Here is an 18,683-nt window from a genome sequence, read left to right as displayed (position 1 = left end):
CCCTGTACCATACTCTGCCTGATCACTTCCTCCGGTAGCGCATTCCAAGTGTCCACGACCCTTTGGGTGAAAAAAAACTTCCTTGCATTTGTTTTGAACCTATCTCCCTTCAGTTTGTTTTGAACCTATCTCCCTTCTGTTTCCTCCGTCTGACCCGGGGGTCGATAATAAAGTCCAATTTGTATGTCTGCTTCTTTTTGTCCAGGAATCTTTATCCAGAGTGATTCTAGTTTGCCATTTGCTTCTGTCTCTCCTACTCTAACAGACTCTATTTCTTCTTGAACATAGAGGGCAATACCTCCCCCCTTTTTGCCCAATCCTATCTCTTCCAGTTTTCTACCACTCTCTGGGTGAAGAAGAACTTCCTTACGTTTGTACAGAATCTATCCCCTTTCAACTTTAGAGAGTGTCTTCTCGTTCTCCCTACCTTGGAGAGGGTGAACAATCTGTCTTTATCTGCTAAGTCTATTCCCTTCAGTATTTTGAATGTTTCGATCATGTCCTCTCTGTCTCCTCTTTTCGAGGGAGAAGAGGCCCAGTTTCTCCAATCTCTCACTGTATGGCAACTCCTCCAGCCCCTTAACCATTTTAGTCGCTCTTCTCTGGACCCTTTAGAGTAGTACCATGTCCTTCTTCATGTATGGCGACCAGTGCTGGATGCAGTACTCCAGATGAGGGCGCACCATGGCCCGGTACAGCGGTATGATTACCTTCTCCAACCTGTTTGTGATCCCCTTCTTGATCATTCCTAGCATTCTGTTTGCCCTTTTCACCACCACCGCACATTGCATGGACAGCTTCATCGACTTGTTGATCAGAGCTCCCAAGTCTCCTGGGAGGTCTCTCTAAGTACTGTCCCGGACATCCTGTATTCATGAATGAGATTTTTGTTACCGACATGCATTGCTTTACACTTATCCATGTTGAACCTCATTTGCCATGTCGATGCCCCTTTCTCGAGCTTGATTATGTCACATTGCAGATCTTCGCAATCCCCTTGTGTCTTCACTACTCTGAATAACTTTGTATCGTCTGCAAATTTAATCACCTCACTCGTTGTACCAATGTCCAGATTATTTATAAAGATGTTGAAGAGCATGGGTCCAAGCACCAAGCCCTGCGGCACCCCACTGGTGACACTCTTCCAGTCCAAATATTGTCCATTTACCTCCACTCTCTGTTTCTTATGCTCTAGCCAGTCAACCAGTTTCTAATCCAGTTCAACACTTTGGGTCCTAACTTTAGCATATCAAGTTTGTTCAAGAGCCTTCTTTGAGGAACCGTGTTAAAGGCTTTGCTGAAATCTAAGTAAATGACATCTAGCATATGTTCTTGATCCAATTCTCCAGTCACCCAATCAGAAATTCAATCAGATTTATCTGGCACGATTTACCTTTAGCAAACCATGTTGCCTCGGATCCTGTAACCCATTTGATTCTAGGAATTTCACTATCCTTTCTTTCAGCAGCATGTCCATTATTTTTTCCAATAACTGAAGTTAGGTTTACCAGCCTGTAGTTTTCCGCTTCATATCTGCGTCCACTTTTGTGAATAGGGACTACATCCGCTCTTCTCCAATCCCCAGGAACCACTTCCGTCTCCAAAGATTTATTGAACAAATCGTTAATAGGACCCTCCAGAACCTCTCTGAGCTCCCTCAATATCCTGTGATGAATCCCATCCGGCCTCATCACTTTGTCCACCTTCAATTTTTCAAGTTGTTCATAAACACTTTCTTCCATGAATGGCATGGTATCTACTCCATTCTCGTGTGTAACTTTGCCAGACAATTTTGGTCCTCCTCCAAGATCTTCTTCCGTGAATACAGAACAGAAGTATTTGTTTAACATGTTTGCTTTTTCCTCATCACTCTCCACATATTGATATATATCATCTTTATTCTCACAATTCCAGATCTAGTATCGCTTTTTCCCTCATGGGTTCAATCACCATTTGTCTGAGCAGAGCTTCTTGAAAGGCATCCACAATCTCCCTACTTCTTTCCAATTCCGCAGATGGAACATTACTATCTGCATCCGACAGACTGAAGTCGCCGAAAAGCAGGGCCTCCTCTTTCTTTCCAAACTTTTGGATATCCACAAAAGATATCTTTATCAATTTGCTGCAATTGACTTGGAGGTCTGTAGACTACACCCATGTAAATAGAAGTTTAATCTTGTCTTTTCAAAGTGATTCATATAGTTTCTTCCTCTCCCCAGGTCCCCTGCATTTCAGTAACTTGGATATCGATCTTTACATAGAGAGCTACTCCTTCACCTCTATGACCATCTCTGTCCTTCCTAAAAATATTATATCCCGGTATGTTTGCATTAAGAACATAAGAATAGTCTTACTGGGTCAGATCAATGGTCCATCAAGCCTAGTAGCCTGTTCTCATGGTAGCCAATCCAGGTCACTAGGACCTAGCCAAAATCCAAAGAGTAGCAAGCAAAGGCTTCCCCCATGTCCTAATAACAGACTATGAACTTTTCCTCCAGGAATTTGTCCTAACCTTTCTTAAAACCAACTAAACTATCCGCTCTTACCACAACCTCTGGCAATGCGTTCCAGAGCTTAACTATTCTCTGAGTGAAAAAAAATTTGCTCCTATTGGTTTTAAAAGTATTTCCCTGTAACTTAATCAAGTGTCCTGCAGTCTTTGTAATTTTTGACAGAGTAAAAAATCGATCCACTTGTACCCATTCTATTCCATTCAGGATTTTGTAGACTTCAATCATATCTCCCCTCAGCTATCTCTTTTCCAAGCTGAAGAGCCCTAACCATCTTAGTCTTTCCACATATGAGAGGAGTTCTATCCCCTTTATCATCTTGGTCGCTCTTTGAACCTTTTCTAGTGTCGCTATATCTTTCTTGAGATAAGGAGACCAGATTTGAACGCAGATGAGGTCGCATCAAGGAGTGATGCATGTGCATTATAACATTCTTAGTCATGTTAACCATCCCTTTTTAAATAATTCCTTGCTTTTTTGGGCCACCGCTGCTGCACATTGGATGGAAGGTTTCATCGTATTGTCTACAATGACACCCAGATCATTTTCTTGGGTACTAACCCCCATGGTGGACCCTAGCATCCAGTAACTGTGATTTAGGTTATTCTTCCCAATGTGCATCACTTTGCATTTGTCCACATTAAATTTCATCTGCCACTTGGAAACCCAGTCTTCCAATTTCCTAAGGTCTGCCTGCAATTTTTCACAATTCGCATGAGTTTTAACAACTTTGAACAGTTTAGTGTCATCTGCAAATTTAATCACCTCAAGTCGTTCCAATTTCCAGATCATTTATAAACAAGTTAAATAGCACTGGTCCCAGTACAGATCCCTGCGGCGCTCCACTGTTTACTCTCCTCCATTGAGAAAAATGACCAGAGTTCTCTGGCTACTGGGAAGAGTCACTGCCTGTTTGGTCTCATAGAATAAACATTGGGTAAGAGTTGTCTGGCTTTGTGAAATTGGGATAGGATACTGTGTTGATGGAATATGAGATCAGAGTGTTGAGCCATGGAAAGGATGTGGTCTTCATCATAAGGTGTATGGGGACAGACTTAAAGATATCAATCTGTATCCTTTGGAAGAAAGAAGGGAGAGGGGAGATATGAAAGAGATGTTTAAATACCTATGTAATGTAAATGTGCACGAGTCGAGTCTTTCATTTGAAAGGAAACTCTGCAATGAGAGGGCATAGGATGAAGTTAAGAGGTGATAGGCTCCGGAGTAATCTAAGGAAATATTTTTTTTACATAAAGGGTGGTAGATGCATGGAACAGTCTCCCAAAAGAGGTGCTGGAGACAGAGACTGTGTCTGAAATCAAAAGGGCCTGGGATAGGCACGTGGGATCTCTCAGAGAGAGAAAGAGATAATGGGTACTGCGGATGAGCAGAGTAGATGGGCCATTTGGCCTTTATTTGCCATCATGTTTCTATGCTTCTTGTATGTACAGTCTCCTATCTATATTCATTCCTGTTTTATTATCTCTTTTCTGCCTCAGTCATTGAAGAAGCTAACTGGCTGACACTGAAGGAGGATATATCCAAGCTAGGACACAAATTTGATGCAGTTATCTGTCTTGGTAACTCCTTTGCACACCTTCCAGACTTTAAAGGTAAGTAAGTCATGAAATAGTATCCAAATATTTCCAGAAGCCGTCCAAGTAAAGGGCTACCAAAAGAGGTCAAGGTCTACTCAGTGGCGTAGAGATTGTAGGTGGCACCTCCTCTCTTTCTAGCCCCGCTCCTTCCCCCCATGACACACTCACACCCTCCCTTCTCCCCTGTACCTTTTTAAATTTTCGCCAGCATGAGCAGCTTCTCCAGCCTGCTGCTCACGCCAGCATTGGCTTTCCCTCTGATGTAATTTCCTGGCCCCTCAACCCAGAAATGATTTCAGAGGGGAGCCAAGCTGGCGCGAGCAGCAGGCCGGAGAAATTGCTTGTGCTGGTGAAGATTTTAAAAGTACATAATAATAATTTATTTCTTATATACCGCTATACCGTGAAGTTCGAAGCGGTTTACAATAAAGATACATTTGACAGTACATGGGATAGAAACGGTTTACAATAAAGATACGTTTAGTCAGTACATGGAATGCAAGTGGTTTACATTAAAGATTCATTTTGTCATTACATGGGATACAAGTGGGTTACAGTAAAGATATATTTTGTCAGTACATTGGATGCAAGTGGGTTACACAATACAAGTGGTTTACTATCAAGGTGCATTTTGTCAGTGTTAGGGATACAGGTGGGTTACCATAAAGATACATTTAGTCAGTACATGGGTTACAATAAAGATGCGTTTTGTCAGTACATGGGGTGCAGGTGGGTTACAATAAAGATACATTATGTCAGTACATGAGATTCAAGGAAGTATAATTAGTTTTGGGCCTTGGAATTAGGGGGCGAGGTGGAAGGGTCATGGCGAGGAAGAGTTGGGTATGGGAATTTAGAATTTGTTAAACAGTCGAGTTTTCAGGGATTTTCTAAAGTCTGCGTATGTAGTGGCCTCAAGTATGGGCTTACCAAGCCATGTGTTCAGCCTAGCTGCCTGGAATGATAACATTCTATCTAGAAACATTTTGTATTGGTAAGATTTCAAGGAGGGGTAATTAAATAGGTTTGTTCTGCGAGTGCTCTTGTTGGACTCGTTGGGGGAGAACTGGGAGATTAGGTAAGCTGGAAGAATCCCAAAGACAGCTTTGTAGCAAAAACAAGCAAACTTGAAGAGGACTCTGGATTCTGCGGGTAACCAGTGGAGTTTCTGATAATAAGGGGAAATGTGTTCCCATTTTTTTAAACCGTGGATTAGTTGGATCGCGGTGTTCTGAATTAATCTCAGCTTGTTGAGGTTCTTTTTATAAGCTCCTAGGTATATGATGTTACAGTAATCTAGGGTGCTTAAGATGGATGATTGTACTAGTAAACGGAAGGACTTTTCATCAAAGAATTTTTTAATAGTGCGAAGTTTCCAGAGGACCGAAATACATTTTTTAAACAGTAGGTTTGTGTGGTTTTCCAGGGTTAGGTGTTTGTCAAGTGTTACCCCCAGAATCTTTATGGTTTGGTCAATTTTGTATTCTCGGCTCTGTAGATGAATTGAATTTTCTTTTATCTTTTTGTTGGGTGATGCCAGGAAGAATTTGGTTTTTTCTGTGTTGAGTTTGTTTGAAGGCCATCATCCAGCGCTCTATTTGATTTAGGATGTTGGTTAAGGAGTTGGAGAATTGTGACGTTAGGGCGGTTAGCGGAATCACTACAGTAATGTCACCTGCGTAGATGTAGAAGGTGAGCCCTAGGCTTTGTAGCAGGCTTCCTAATGAGCTGAGGTAGATATTAAAGAGGGTTGGGGATAGGGGGGAACCCTGAGGTAATCCGCAGTTGTTATTCCAGCTATGGGAAAGTTTGTCATCTTTGAATACCTGGAAGGATCTGTTCCTGAGGAATCCCTGGAACCAATTGTGAGCATAGCCTGTGATGCCTGTGGTTTCTAGGCAGTTCAAAAGAATGGTGTGATCTACTAGGTCAAAGGCGCTACTTAGGTCCAGTTGTAGGAGCATGGCGCTGGTACCTTGGGTGAGGAGGGCGTAAAGGTGGTTAAGTAGTGAGGCCATGATTGTTTCGGTGCTGTGACCAGGTCTGAATCCTGACTGGTTGTTGTGCAGTAAGTTGAATTTGTCTAAATATGAGTTTAGTTCAGTATTTACTATCCCTTCCATTATTTTGACTGCGAGAGGGATGTTTGTGATAGGTCTGAAATTGGTTAGGTTGTTGGGTGGTTCTTTGTTGTTCTTTTTAAAGGGTGTTATAACAATTTGACCTAAGTTTTTTGGAAATATTCCTGCGGTTAGTTGTAGGTTCACCCAGTTGAGTAGTTTGGCTTTGAAGATGATTGGGGCTGTTTTCATTACATCTGGGGGGCAAGTGTCCAATCTGCAGTATGATTTGACGTATTTGTTGTAGAATTTGTTAAATGTTTGCCAATCCGTCTCACTAAAGTTGGACCAGTTCATGTCTGTTTTGGCGGCGACTAGGTCTTGTGGAATGGAATAGTCCCAGTGGGAGTCTGGAGAATCCATTATAGAGTGTCTTAAGTTATTTACTTTGGTGTTGAAGAAGTCCGCCAGGTTGTCGGCTGTCACTGTGGATTCTTCTGTCAGGTTTGTGTGAGATTGAATGTCATATAAGTCATGGACCAGTCTGAAAAGTTTGCTGCTGTTTATGGAGGTGTTACCAATTATGTTGGCATAGAAGGTTCTTTTTTTTTCTTTGGCTGAGATTTTATAGCTTTTAAGCTTTTGGTGCCAGGCATTTCTAGTCTCTGGGGTTCCTAGTTTTGACCATTTTCTTTATAGCTTTCTTAATTCTCTCTTTATCTCTAGGAGCTCTGGGTCGAACCAGCCTATTAGGTATCTAGGTCTCTTCCTTCTTTTTTTCAGTGGGGCTATTTCGTTTAGTATGCGGGTGCTGGTTTTGACCCAGGAGCACATAAATTGATTGTTTTCCTCATCTTGGTTATGAGTGATGTCATAGTGTGACCAGAATTCAGTTGGGTTAATCTTGCCTCTACTGGTGTGAAATGGAGTGGATCTGATCTTTTCTTTCGTTGTGGTTGAGGTTGTCTTCAATTGCCAATCTTATTTGAAGTTGCATATTTTGTGGTCTGACCATAGAGTCAGACCAAGTTTCTGATCTCCATCTTATGTAGGGATTTGTCGAGTGTTTTAAGGATAAAGTTACCAGGTCTAATTGGTGGCCTTTCTTGTGGGTTATTACTGCAGGTGTTTTGGGAAAGTCTAGTGTGGCTAGAACGGACCAGAATTCTGAGATCTCTGGTTGGTTAGATTGCTCTAAATGTAAATTTAAGTCTCCACTAAGCCAGTCATAGATTAGTAGGGATTTGTTCCTCATGGATCTTATATTCAGGTAGCAACCCCTGAGGTTGGAATAAGCTGGTGGAACTTTAGTGATGGGGTGAGAGAGGGCACAGTTTTTCAGCACTCGGTCTTTTTTGAAGTAGGGTCTGTTGGTTCTGCGGGACATTGTGAGGACTGGGATAACAGGTGGTTTGGGTTCTGAGTGGTTCTGGAGGACCCTGTGTTGCATTATTGGGGGTTTGGTCATGAAATTGCGAGCTGAGGAGTAGTGGATGGGGATTGGGAAGAGGAAAGGCTGAGCAGTTGTCTTACTTTTTAAGCCGGTTAAGTAGAAAGCGAGCAGAAGAGTGATAAGGCTGTGGTACAGGAGTGCCATTTTGGTATGTGCAGTAAGAGAACAATTGTGGAGGAAGCTTATAGTAATACTGTGGAGTCGAAAGCAGTTTTAAAAGTATACAGAAGGAGGAAGGGGGGAGGTTAGCAATTCTGTGGAGTCGAGCAATACAGTACAGTAGGGGGGAGAAATACAATTGTGCTGATGCCAAGTAAAGTACGTTAACAAATAGGTAAGGGCCAGTAATGGAAGTTACCTCTCTTGTATGCGGTCTTCGGGGAATTTTTGGAGTCTATTTTCTCAAGGCGTTTCACCGCGGCGTTTCACCACGGCGGCTTCACAAAGGCTCGCCGGTGGGGGGAGGGGCAGAGCTGTGCTCCCACGCTCTGCAGGATCAGGGCTCCTGTTGTGTCTGGAAGCCCGCTGGTTTCAGTGCAGAGCAAGGCAGTTCCCAGTGGTGCTGTAGCAGTTTTAAATGCTCCCCACAGGATCGGGGGAGGGGCAGAGCTGTGCTCCCACGCTCTGCAAGATCAGGGCTCCTGCTGTGTCTGGAAGCCGGCTGGTTTTGGTGCGGGGCAAGGCAGTTCCCGGTGGTGCTGTAGCAGTTTTAAATGCTCCCCGCAGGATCGGGGGGGAGGGGCATGCGTGACTATGGTGGTCAGAGAGGTGCCGGCACCCCCCAACAAGTTAGAGCCTGGGGTGGTCCGTTCCCCCCTTACTACGCCACTGGATCTATCCCACGGTTCTATGGAATAGGAAAAAGTCCTTATTTACTAAGCTGTATTAATGTAATAATGTGCATTATAAGGCAGTTAAATTAAGTTTATGTCCAACCGGGGGCAGCTCTATAATTAAGCCAACTGAGGCAAAGGCCTCAGCGGTACTTTTCAAGGAGCAGCTTCATGTACTGAGGAAGAGTCCTACAAATGAACAGCAAACAGCAGGAGCCAGACACAATGTGTGCTGTACATACAGCACTTCTCAGCTGCTTCAGAGTGTGCCCTGCCTCCATGGTCCGGCATCACTCTTTCCATCCTCTCCCCTCCAGTCCACCGTCTCCCTTTGCCTGTCCATCATCTTTCTTCTCCCCCTCCTCGGTATATCTTCACTTGCCTTTTAGAGGTTGTTTGTGGCAGCAGACTTTCACATATGCTGGCCCCAGAATTTTCTCTGTACTCCATCCTGCCCTCTCTAATGTAACTTCCTAGGGCTAGTGGCGAGGAAGCAAATGTGAATTATTGCCACTGCTGGCAATCTCTACAAGACAAATGAAAGTAGATCCAGGGAAGGGGGTTTAGGGAAATGCCAGATCATGGGTGGGGAAATAGGGGGAGAGTGTGATGCTGGATAAAGGGAGGGAAGGAGAAAGAGATGAGAGCCATGGGGAGGAGGAAAAAGATGAACTTAGGAGCACAGGGGAGGCAGGGAGTTAGAGATTTTGCATTCATGGAGAGGAGGAATGAAGGGAGAGTTGTTGGATTTAGGGGAGAGGTGGAAGAGAGACAGGTTGGATTTTGGAGCAGAGAACAGGGAGGGAGAGATGTCAACTGAAGGCAGGGACATCAGATGTTGTACTTGGGGAGGGTTGGAAGGAGGGAGAGAGATCCTGCAGAGGAGGCAGAAGGGAGGAAAGGAGGGAGGAAAATATCAGACTCAGGAGGGTGCAGAAAGGAGGGAGGAAAATGTCAGGTGCGAGGGAAAGAAAGATGTTGGACTTGGGTGAGGGGTGGAAGTGAGTGAGGAAGAGATGGGATAGGGAGATGCTGGAAGTGAAGAGGCAGAGAAAAGCCAGACTTTGAGTGTAGAGGGAAGAGAGGAGAAAGGGTAGATTAAGGCATAGGGAGGGGAGATGCTAGATAGAATTTTAGATAGTGATGAGGAAGAGCTGGTTGTTTTGGTACATGTAGGTACCAATGACATAGGAAAATGTGGGAAGGAGGTTCTGGAAGCCAAATTTAGGCTATTAGGTAGAAAGCTGAATTCTAGATCCTCCAAGGTAGCAATACTACTGTCGATGTTAGGTGCTCAAGTTCTAGCGATTTGATGAATTGCAGATCTAAAAGGAAATCGGTTTTGTGTTAGTCTGGAAAGATCCTCCAGCGTCATCCCCATGATTGTTTTCAACATGTCCAGCCATCTGATTGCAGGTCGTCCTCTTCGCCTGGTTCCTTCAATCTTCCCAAACATGATGACCTTCTCCACCATTACTGCTAATTATTTCTAGAGCGCTACCAGACGTACACCGTGCTGGACAGTCACAAAGACAGTCCCTGCTCAACTGAGCTTACAATCTAAACAGACAAACAGGATGTCATGGATACAGTTAGGAGAATGGTTAATCTGCTGGCTGGGTGGTGGGCAGTAGGGTTATGGATTGAAGGCTAAATAAAAAAGGTGGTCTTTCAGTCTGCTTTTTAAACAAAGGAAGAGGTGTGATGGACAAACTATGTGATGATCTTAAGGTGGCCAAACAGGTTGACAAGGTGACGGCAAAAGCTAGAAGGATGCTAGGTTGCATAGGGAGAGGTATGGGCAGTAGGAAAAAGGAGATATTGATGCCCCTGTATAAGACTCTGGTGAGACCTCATTTAGAATATTGTGTACAATTATGGAGGCCTTATCTTAAAAATATATAAAAGGATAGAGTCGGTCCAGAGGAAGGCTACTAAATTGGTGTGTGTTCTTCGTGATAAGGCATATGGGAACAGACTTAAAGATCTCAATCTGTATCCTTTTGGAGGAAAGGCAGGAGAGGGGAGATATGATAGAGACATTTAAATACCTACGTAATATAAATGTGCATGAGTCGAGTCTCTTTCATTTGAAAGGAAACTGCAATGAGAGGGCATAGGATGAAGTTAAGAGGTGATAGGCTCCGGAGAAATCTGAGGAAATACTTTTTTTACAGAAAAGGTGGTAGATACATGGAACAGTCTCCCAGATGAGGTGGTGGAAACAGAGACTGTGTTTGAATTCAAGAGAGCCTGGGATAGGCACGTGGGATCTCTCGGAGAGAGAAAGAGATAATGGTTACTGCGGATGGGCAGACTAGATGGGCCATTTGGCTTTTATCTTCCATCATGTTTCTAGTTGCTGTGAACTTTTCGAGGTATTAGCGGTATACAAATAAATTTGTATTGCATCATATAGTCAGTATATTGTAAACCACTTTTGATGTCTGTGGAGGAAAGGCAGTGTAAGTTAATTTAATCATGTATTTTTAATTAGTATAACTAATGGGCAGACTGGATGGACCATTCAGGTCTTTATCTGCCGTCATTTACTATGTAAATAAAACTAACCATAAAAATGACTCTGGGAAGGTCTCGCCTCCATGTGGTCAATTTTCAAACAGTAGATTTACACAGGTACAGCTCATTCTATTCATTTCTATCACTTTGAAAATGTTATTCTTCTATCATCCTACATGGAATATACAGAATGAATGGTACAAAGCCTTCAGAACTGTTATTATCATCTGTCCTTTTCTTCCAGGTGACCAGAGTGATCACAAGTTGGCTCTGAAGAATATTGCCAGCATGGTGAAACCTGGTGGTATCTTGGTGATTGACCATCGGAATTATGATTACATTTTGGCATCAGGCTGTGCTCCTCAAGGCAAAAACATTTACTACAAGGTACATAATGGTTTCAGCCTTAAAATGCTAAAGTTTCCTTTCTCCTGCCAGTCACTCACCCTCACGTTCTCTTGCCACTCCCTACACTTCTCACTCATTTACTGAGTCCCACCTCACTGTCTCTCCTGACTACACAACTGACACAACAAAGGTTTATCAAGTCTAGTATCCTGTTTCCAACAGTGGCCAAGTCAGATCACAGTACCTGGTAAGATCCCAAAGAGTAAAACAGTGAATATCCTTAAATCCATCTTAATAATAGCTTATGGACTTTTTTTTTTTAAGGAATTTATGCAAACCTTTTTAAACCCTGCTAATATAACTGCTTTTAGCACATCCTCTGGCAACAAATTCCAGATTTTTATTACTCATTGCGGGCCATATTCTATATAAAATGCCTAAATCAATCAGCACCGAAAAGCAGCAAACCCTTTGGGAGCCCCTCTTTCTACCTTTCTCCATTGAGAATACTGACAATTTAACTCTACTTTCCATTTTCTATACTTAATCCACAATAGGAAATTACCTCCTAGTTACTCAGAATTTCATATTTTGCTCTTAATACTGATTTTCATCATTATATCTGCTCAATTTTTCTTTTCCTCCCTGTTTCATACTTAAGATATTGCAGAGGACAGAGAATTTTTTTTTCATTTCCTCTTCATAGGAAAAAGAGTAAGACTTATATTAACTCTAATTAAATCCTGTGTGCATGTGGCACAGGGAGACTAAATTAGGGTAAATTCTGCATTTTAGGGTGGCCACTGATCTTGTATAAAGCCTGTATTCTGACCTCAATTCAGTTATGAGTTTTCAGCCATTGTGTCTGCTGATTAGGTGTAGAAGGGAGGGGCTGGGATTTACTAAGGTGACTGCATTATTTTTGGGACTGCCCTGAAAACTTCTAAAAGCTAAGTTACTCAGAATTTCATATTCTGCTCTTAATACTGATTTTCTTTTTTTTGAGGGAGTGTGACAAATCTGTGGCCAGCTTTGTCCCTGTAAGGGATAAAAGCAGAACACGGTCCCTGGTCAGAAGGGCTGACCAGGTTAAAAGGAAAGGTTTGGTTTCGGCTGACTACCCCTCAGACAGTGAGGTAGGGCAGGAGAGACAGGAACATAGGTACATCCAGCAGAGAGTGCCATCTCAGGACAGGTACTCTAGAAAGCCTGATAGGACTCTTATTGAGAAGTGGAGTCCCAGTGCTGAAAGGTATGCTCATTACCAGCCTAGGAGAAACCTGAATTATTTCCCTAGAGATTTCCTGCCTAACACAGCTGCTCCTAGGAGAGAGGGGTGGGGCTTTAACCCACATAAAAACAGAGTATGGGATCTCAGTAGGGAGAGCAGGGAGAGCCGGGACGGGACTAGAGCTAACAAGCTCAGGCAGCGGCAGAAGCAGCAAGGCGTGGAGGCAGATGAGGGGAAAAGTCTCTCTCCTCCAGCCCGCAGCAGTGAGGACGTGGAGATGACCGAGGACTACCTTAGCTCCACCCCAGAGACTACTGAGCAGACAGAGGCTATGGACGTCTCTGAACCACTGCTGGAAGCTGGCTATTTCACCACTGACATGGAGGTTAGTTGCTAAAGGGAATGAAGCAAGGCTGTGCTTGTGCTGGCTCCCGTAACCCAAGCCCAGCTAACATGTGATTAGGGGGAGAGCAGGAAAAATCTCTCTGTTACACTGTGTGATGCCCCGGAGGGCATTGTTTGTTCAAGGAACTTTATCTGTAGGGGTGTGAAAGCTCCGTGTGAAAACCTAAGTAAAGTTCACAACTTACCTAATGTCATGCTATGTTCCGTCGGCCAGGAAGCCCAGCTGATAGTAACGAGCTGTGAAGCCAGCTCTGCAAAACCTATCTGTGTCTCAGCTAGGTAAGCTGAAACGTTTGAGAAATTCATTGCTAGGTTTGGGAACTGTAATTACTCTGGCTGTGTTCACAAGGTGTGCAAAGTTTGAAAGTTTATTTTCCTGATATTTTTCATTTACTTTTACCCCTGGTGAAGAGGACTGTATTTAGACTGAAAAGTCTAGGGTATTGAACTGTATGTGGCATTTGTAGCAAGCCATTCTGACAGCTGCAAGCTACTTTGTATTTTATATTTTTGCCATGACATGCGGGTGGCTGATGGTATTCAGACCCCCGGGTTCAATAAAGTACAAGAACATTCTTTTGTAACAAGACTTACCTGTGTGGTCTTCTCTTTACAAGCTACTCTCATTGTGGCCTGGCAGACTAGGCAGGCGCCTAGGTCTGTTATAACCTGAAAAGCCTTCCTCCAACCTGAGGAGGCCACGCCGACAGGCCAGAACTCAACACACCTAATCCCTCTGCTAGTTAGAGCAAGGGATAAGTGTGTCACAGGGGGTAACTAATTTTTTTTTTATTCTTTATTTTAATAATTTTAACAAAGAAAATATATAATACAATAATCTCAATACAAGGCATAAATTACATTTCAACATATCATGATTCATAACCCTTAATAAAATGTGGAAATAATACATCTTTATCATACAAACACTTAAAGCATTCCCACTCCCTACCCCCCCCCCCCCCCACACACTCAGGAGGCCTGGACTCTCTTTTCATAAGGATAGGATAATTTAAATCTTTCAAAAATCCTCTTTTTCCAGTTCAATGAATGTCCCCCATATATCTTTAAACTTTGCCCATCGATTTGTTAAAAGGGCCGATAATCTATATTTTTCACACACTGTTCCTAAACGATCCCTCATATCTCTTATTGTGGGTACATTTGGGGTGCGCCACTGCTGGGCCAATATTAATCGGGCAGCTATAAATGCCAGATCTATAAGCTTAGATTGAGAAGATGATAATCCCTCCACTCTAACTCCCAATAGTGCCCTTTCAGCACTCATATCCAGAGGGATCTGAAATAACTTACATAATAAAATACTTGCTCCCAATATCTCTGAACAATTTGGCATTCCCACCACATATGATAAAATTACCTCTTTCACCACATCCTCTCCAACAAGCATAATTTTTCCCTTTAACACATTTACTAATTAAAACGGGGTAATACACCATCATATTAAAAGTTTAATAGCATTTTCCACCAAAGTAGCCGCTCTAGCTATATGGAAAAGATGTAATTCAATTGCTTTTCATTCATCAATTCATCATGTAGGGTCATGAAATGTTAACTGTTGTTTAAAATATTGCTCTGGCCTACATAGCTGAAGAAAGTTTACAATCTATTGACTTCATCTGCCTAAAATGTATGTCCCTGCCTTACCACATTGTAAGCAGTCTTTGCAGCAAGGGGAAGCTAGGAGGTGCTGTGCTGAACTGCAACCCAAACCACGAGGCAGGCAGGCAGTGGAGCGAGCTGTGGGGTTTGAGGAATCGGAAAGCGGGCAGAGAGAGGAGAACAGAAGGCTGAGAATGGTGCAGACTGAGGCAGGTGGCCAGAGAGCGGAGCAGACAGAGAGAGGAGGTTAAAAGCGGTCAAGAGATAGCAGACAGAGAGCGGAGCGGACAGAGACCAGAGTGGACAGAGTGAGAGGGTTAAAAGCAGGCAACCGGAGAGCGGAGCTGAAAGCAGGGGAGGAGAGCCAAGGGGTGAAACCAGACAAAGCGGAGCCAAGGGGAAGAGGCGATAGATAGCTCCGCCCACCCCCAACATCACCAGCCGAACTCCCCCATAAAAGGGGAGGAGCCAACGGCGCACAGCCGTTCGGCGCGCGCCTTTGCGAAGGAGCTTTGAGAAGGAGCCAGGAGACCGGGCAGCCCAGCAACGACATCTAACTTCTTGAAAATAAACCACAGGTACCTCTTCTATACTCATTTCTCTCTTCTCTCTCTACTCTTTCAGCTAGCTGCGCGCCAGGCACCACCATACACACCGTGGGACATAGGAACGAGAAAGAAGTAATGGAGGCTGTAGGAACACAGCAGAGCTACCCAGTATACTGCATCGAATGTCATATGTATGACTACCTCCCCTCCGGGAGACGGGTGTACATATGCAGTCGATGCCAGGAACTGGATAGCCTGAAGAAGGAGGTCGGGAGATTGCAGGTTCGAGTACAGGAGCTGGAGGGACTCTGCACCATAGAGGAACAATGCTGGGCAACGGAGAACACCGCCAGAGTGGACCACATCACAGAACAAGTTAGAGAGCTCGAGAATTTCATCGAGGAGGCCTGCAGGATGGTGGAGGCACGGGACCACCAGCTCATCAGGAGGGAACCAACGGGTGGACGACAGAATCCACCAGACACCATGAGAGTAGGACCTTGCGGAGAATCTGGACAGGCAGATGAGGAGGAGACCCGACAGAACCCGGAGGAGGGAATTGAGGACTGCGCCACCGACACAGACCTGAGACCAGAGAGACAGTTGAGGAAGGGGAAATCTGCTATCGTAGTGGGAGACTCAATCCTGAGAGGAGTGGACAGTCACATAGCTGGAGGGAGAGAGGACCGTCTAGTGACATGTTTCCTGGGGGCAAGAACGAAGGACGCCATCAACAGAGTTGAGAGGATCCTGGAAGGGGCCGAGATGGAGGAGATAGCTATAGTAATCCATGTTGGAACCAACGACGTCAGCAGGAGGGACTACAACAGGACTGCACTAACTGATCAGTTCAGGATCCTGGGGAGGAAACTGAAACTGAGGGCAAGGAAGATAGCCTTCTCGGAGATCCTGCCTGTACCGAGAGCAGACGCAAGGAGGCAGAGCGAACTACAAGCAATAAACGGTTGGCTCAGGAGATGGTGTGAAGAGGAGGGTTTTCTTTTTGCACGGAATTGGACAACTTTCTTGGGAAAGAATAAGCTCTACAGGAGAGATGGACTGCACCTGAGCACGATGGGGATGAGGATGCTGGCACGCAATGTCCAGAGCGTCATAGATTTGGCTTTAAACTGAGGAAGAGGGGAAAGCCGACAGTCGATCTGACACATCGGACAAAAGTATCAAGTAAGGATACTGAGCAAGGACATTGTAAAAGAGGGCTCAGGACTGAGTGGAAATTTTTGGAACAAGGGCCTAAGGATGCATTACAGGGGCCCAAAGCCATGGACATGGAGCAAGGACATTGTAAAAAAGGGATCGGGACTGACAGGGAATTTTTGAAAAAAGAACCTAAGGATGCAATGCAGGGGACACGGGCCAAAGATATTGAGCAAGAACACTGTAAAAGAGGGCTCAGGACTGAGTGGGAACTTTTTGAAAAAGGACCTAAGGGAGAAATGCAGGGGTCTAGTCTAAAACTGGCAAGCAGCACTAATAGAGAACAACGGATTCCAGAGGGACAACCAAAAACAGGGAAACAAGCTGAGGACGAAACAGACACATCACAGGAGGAGGATGACCAAGACGAGGCTTGGGATCTGGCTACTCACGAGGGGGACACCAGGAGCACCAAACCACGAAACTGGCAAGCAGCACTAATAGAGAACAACGGATTCCAGAGGGACAACCAAAAACAGGGAAACAAGCTGAGGACGAAACAGACACATCACAGGAGGAGGATGACCAAGACGAGGCTTGGGATCTGGCTACTCACGAGGGGGACACCAGGAGCACCAAACCACGAGGAAAAACAGCAAGAAAGGCGAACAAACTGGACTTACTTTGCTTATACACTAATGCTAGAAGCCTAAGAGCTAAAATGGGAGAGCTGGAAGTCCTAGCCAGCAAAAAGGGACTAGACATAATTGGAGTCACAGAAACGTGGTGGACTGATGACAATAAATGGGATGTGGCTTTACCAGGTTTTAAACTATACAGGAGAGATAGGTCACACAAGAAGGGTGGAGGAATAGCGTTATACATAAAAGAATCCATACCTTCAACCAGGATGGAAACAACAGTAAGGGCGGGCGACTTGGAATCACTATGGGTTAAGCTACCAGGAGGAACTGGAGCAGACAAAAAATTGGGTCTGTACTATCGCCCACCTGGACAAACGGAAGAAATGGACCAGGATCTGGAGGCTGAACTGAGGCAGGTATGCAAAAGCGGAAGTGTGGTGGTGATGGGAGACTTCAACTTCCCGGGAATAAACTGGAGTATTGGGCACTCAAACTGCATGAGGGAGACCAAATTCCTGGAGGTCACGAGGGATTGTTTCATGGAACAGCTGGTCACGGAACCAACACGGGGTGATGCCACTCTTGACCTAATCCTCAATGGACTAGGGGGACCCGCTAAGGAGGTGGCAGTACTAGCCCCACTAGGAAACAGCGATCACAACACGATCCAGTACAGGCTAGAGATTGGATCATCAAAGGTAAAAAGAACTACAACGACTGCACTTAACTTCAAAAAAGGGAATTATGATGCCATGAGGAAAATGGTGAGAAAGAAACTCAACGACAGTGCAAGGAAGATGGACTCCGTAGAAAATGCCTGGGCCCTACTCAAGGGCACAGTGCACGAAGCACAGAACCTGTGCATCCCCAAGTACAGGAAAGGGTGCAAAAAAAATAGAACAAAAAACCCAGTGTGGATAACAAATGCAGTAAAAAAGGCGATAAGTGAGAAGAAAGCATCATTCAAAAAATGGAAAAAGGACAAAACAGAGGAGAACCAAAAGGAGTGTCACCGAGTGGTTAGGAAAGCAAAAAGAGAATATGAAGAGAGACTGGCGGGGGAAGCAACAAACTTCAAATCATTCTTCAGGTACGTTAAGGAGAAGCAACCAGCAAGGGAGGAAGTGGGACCCTTGGATGATGGGGACAGAAAGGGAGTGGTAAAAGAAGAAAAGGAGATAGCTGACAGGCTAAATAAGTTCTTCACGTCAGTCTTCACGAGGGAGGACACAACCAACATTCCGGAACCTGAGGAGATCGTAAAGGGGGAGCAGGATGAAAATCTGGTCCAACTAGAGGTAAGCAAGGTGGATGTCCTCCGGCAGATAGACAGGCTAAAGAGCGACAAATCGCCAGGTCCGGATGGCATTCACCCAAGGGTACTCAAGGAACTAAGGAACGAAATAGCTGAACCACTTCGACAAATATGCAACCTATCCTTAGAAACTGGAGAGATTCCAGAAGACTGGAAAATAGCAAATGTCACGCCCATCTTCAAGAAAGGCTCAAGGGGAGACCCAGGAAACTAAAGGCTGGTGAGCTTGACCTCGGTCCCGGGAAAGATGATGGAAGCACTGATTAAAGACAGCATCTGGGAACACATCGACAACTATGGGCAGCTAAAGTCGAGCCAGCATGGCTTCTGCAAGGGCAAGTCATGCCTCACGAACTTATTATACTTCTTTGAGGGGGTAACCAGCCAGGTGGATAAAGGGGAATCCATAGATATCATTTACCTTGACTTCCAAAAAG

The 18,683-nt window shown here is 44.5% G+C and overlaps 1 protein-coding gene across 2 annotated transcripts in view; it reads left to right on the top strand.

Annotated features, from left to right (window-relative positions):
* Positions 1-18,683, top strand: part of GNMT (glycine N-methyltransferase) — a 195,817-nt gene that overhangs the window by 155,576 nt on the left and 21,558 nt on the right. For both annotated transcript variants that reach the window (XM_033938861.1, XM_033938862.1), the window contains exons 8-9: positions 4,010-4,123; positions 11,219-11,361. In XM_033938861.1, the coding sequence (XP_033794752.1) occupies positions 4,010-4,123; positions 11,219-11,361 (257 nt within the window). The remainder of the gene's footprint in view (positions 1-4,009; positions 4,124-11,218; positions 11,362-18,683) is intronic.

Source organism: Geotrypetes seraphini, chromosome 3 (genome assembly GCF_902459505.1).
Source record: "Geotrypetes seraphini chromosome 3, aGeoSer1.1, whole genome shotgun sequence".
NCBI classification, from domain to species: Eukaryota; Metazoa; Chordata; class Amphibia; order Gymnophiona; family Dermophiidae; genus Geotrypetes; species Geotrypetes seraphini.
The sequence above is the reverse complement of the archived record's forward strand: the minus strand, read 5'-3'. Positions and strand labels throughout refer to the sequence as shown.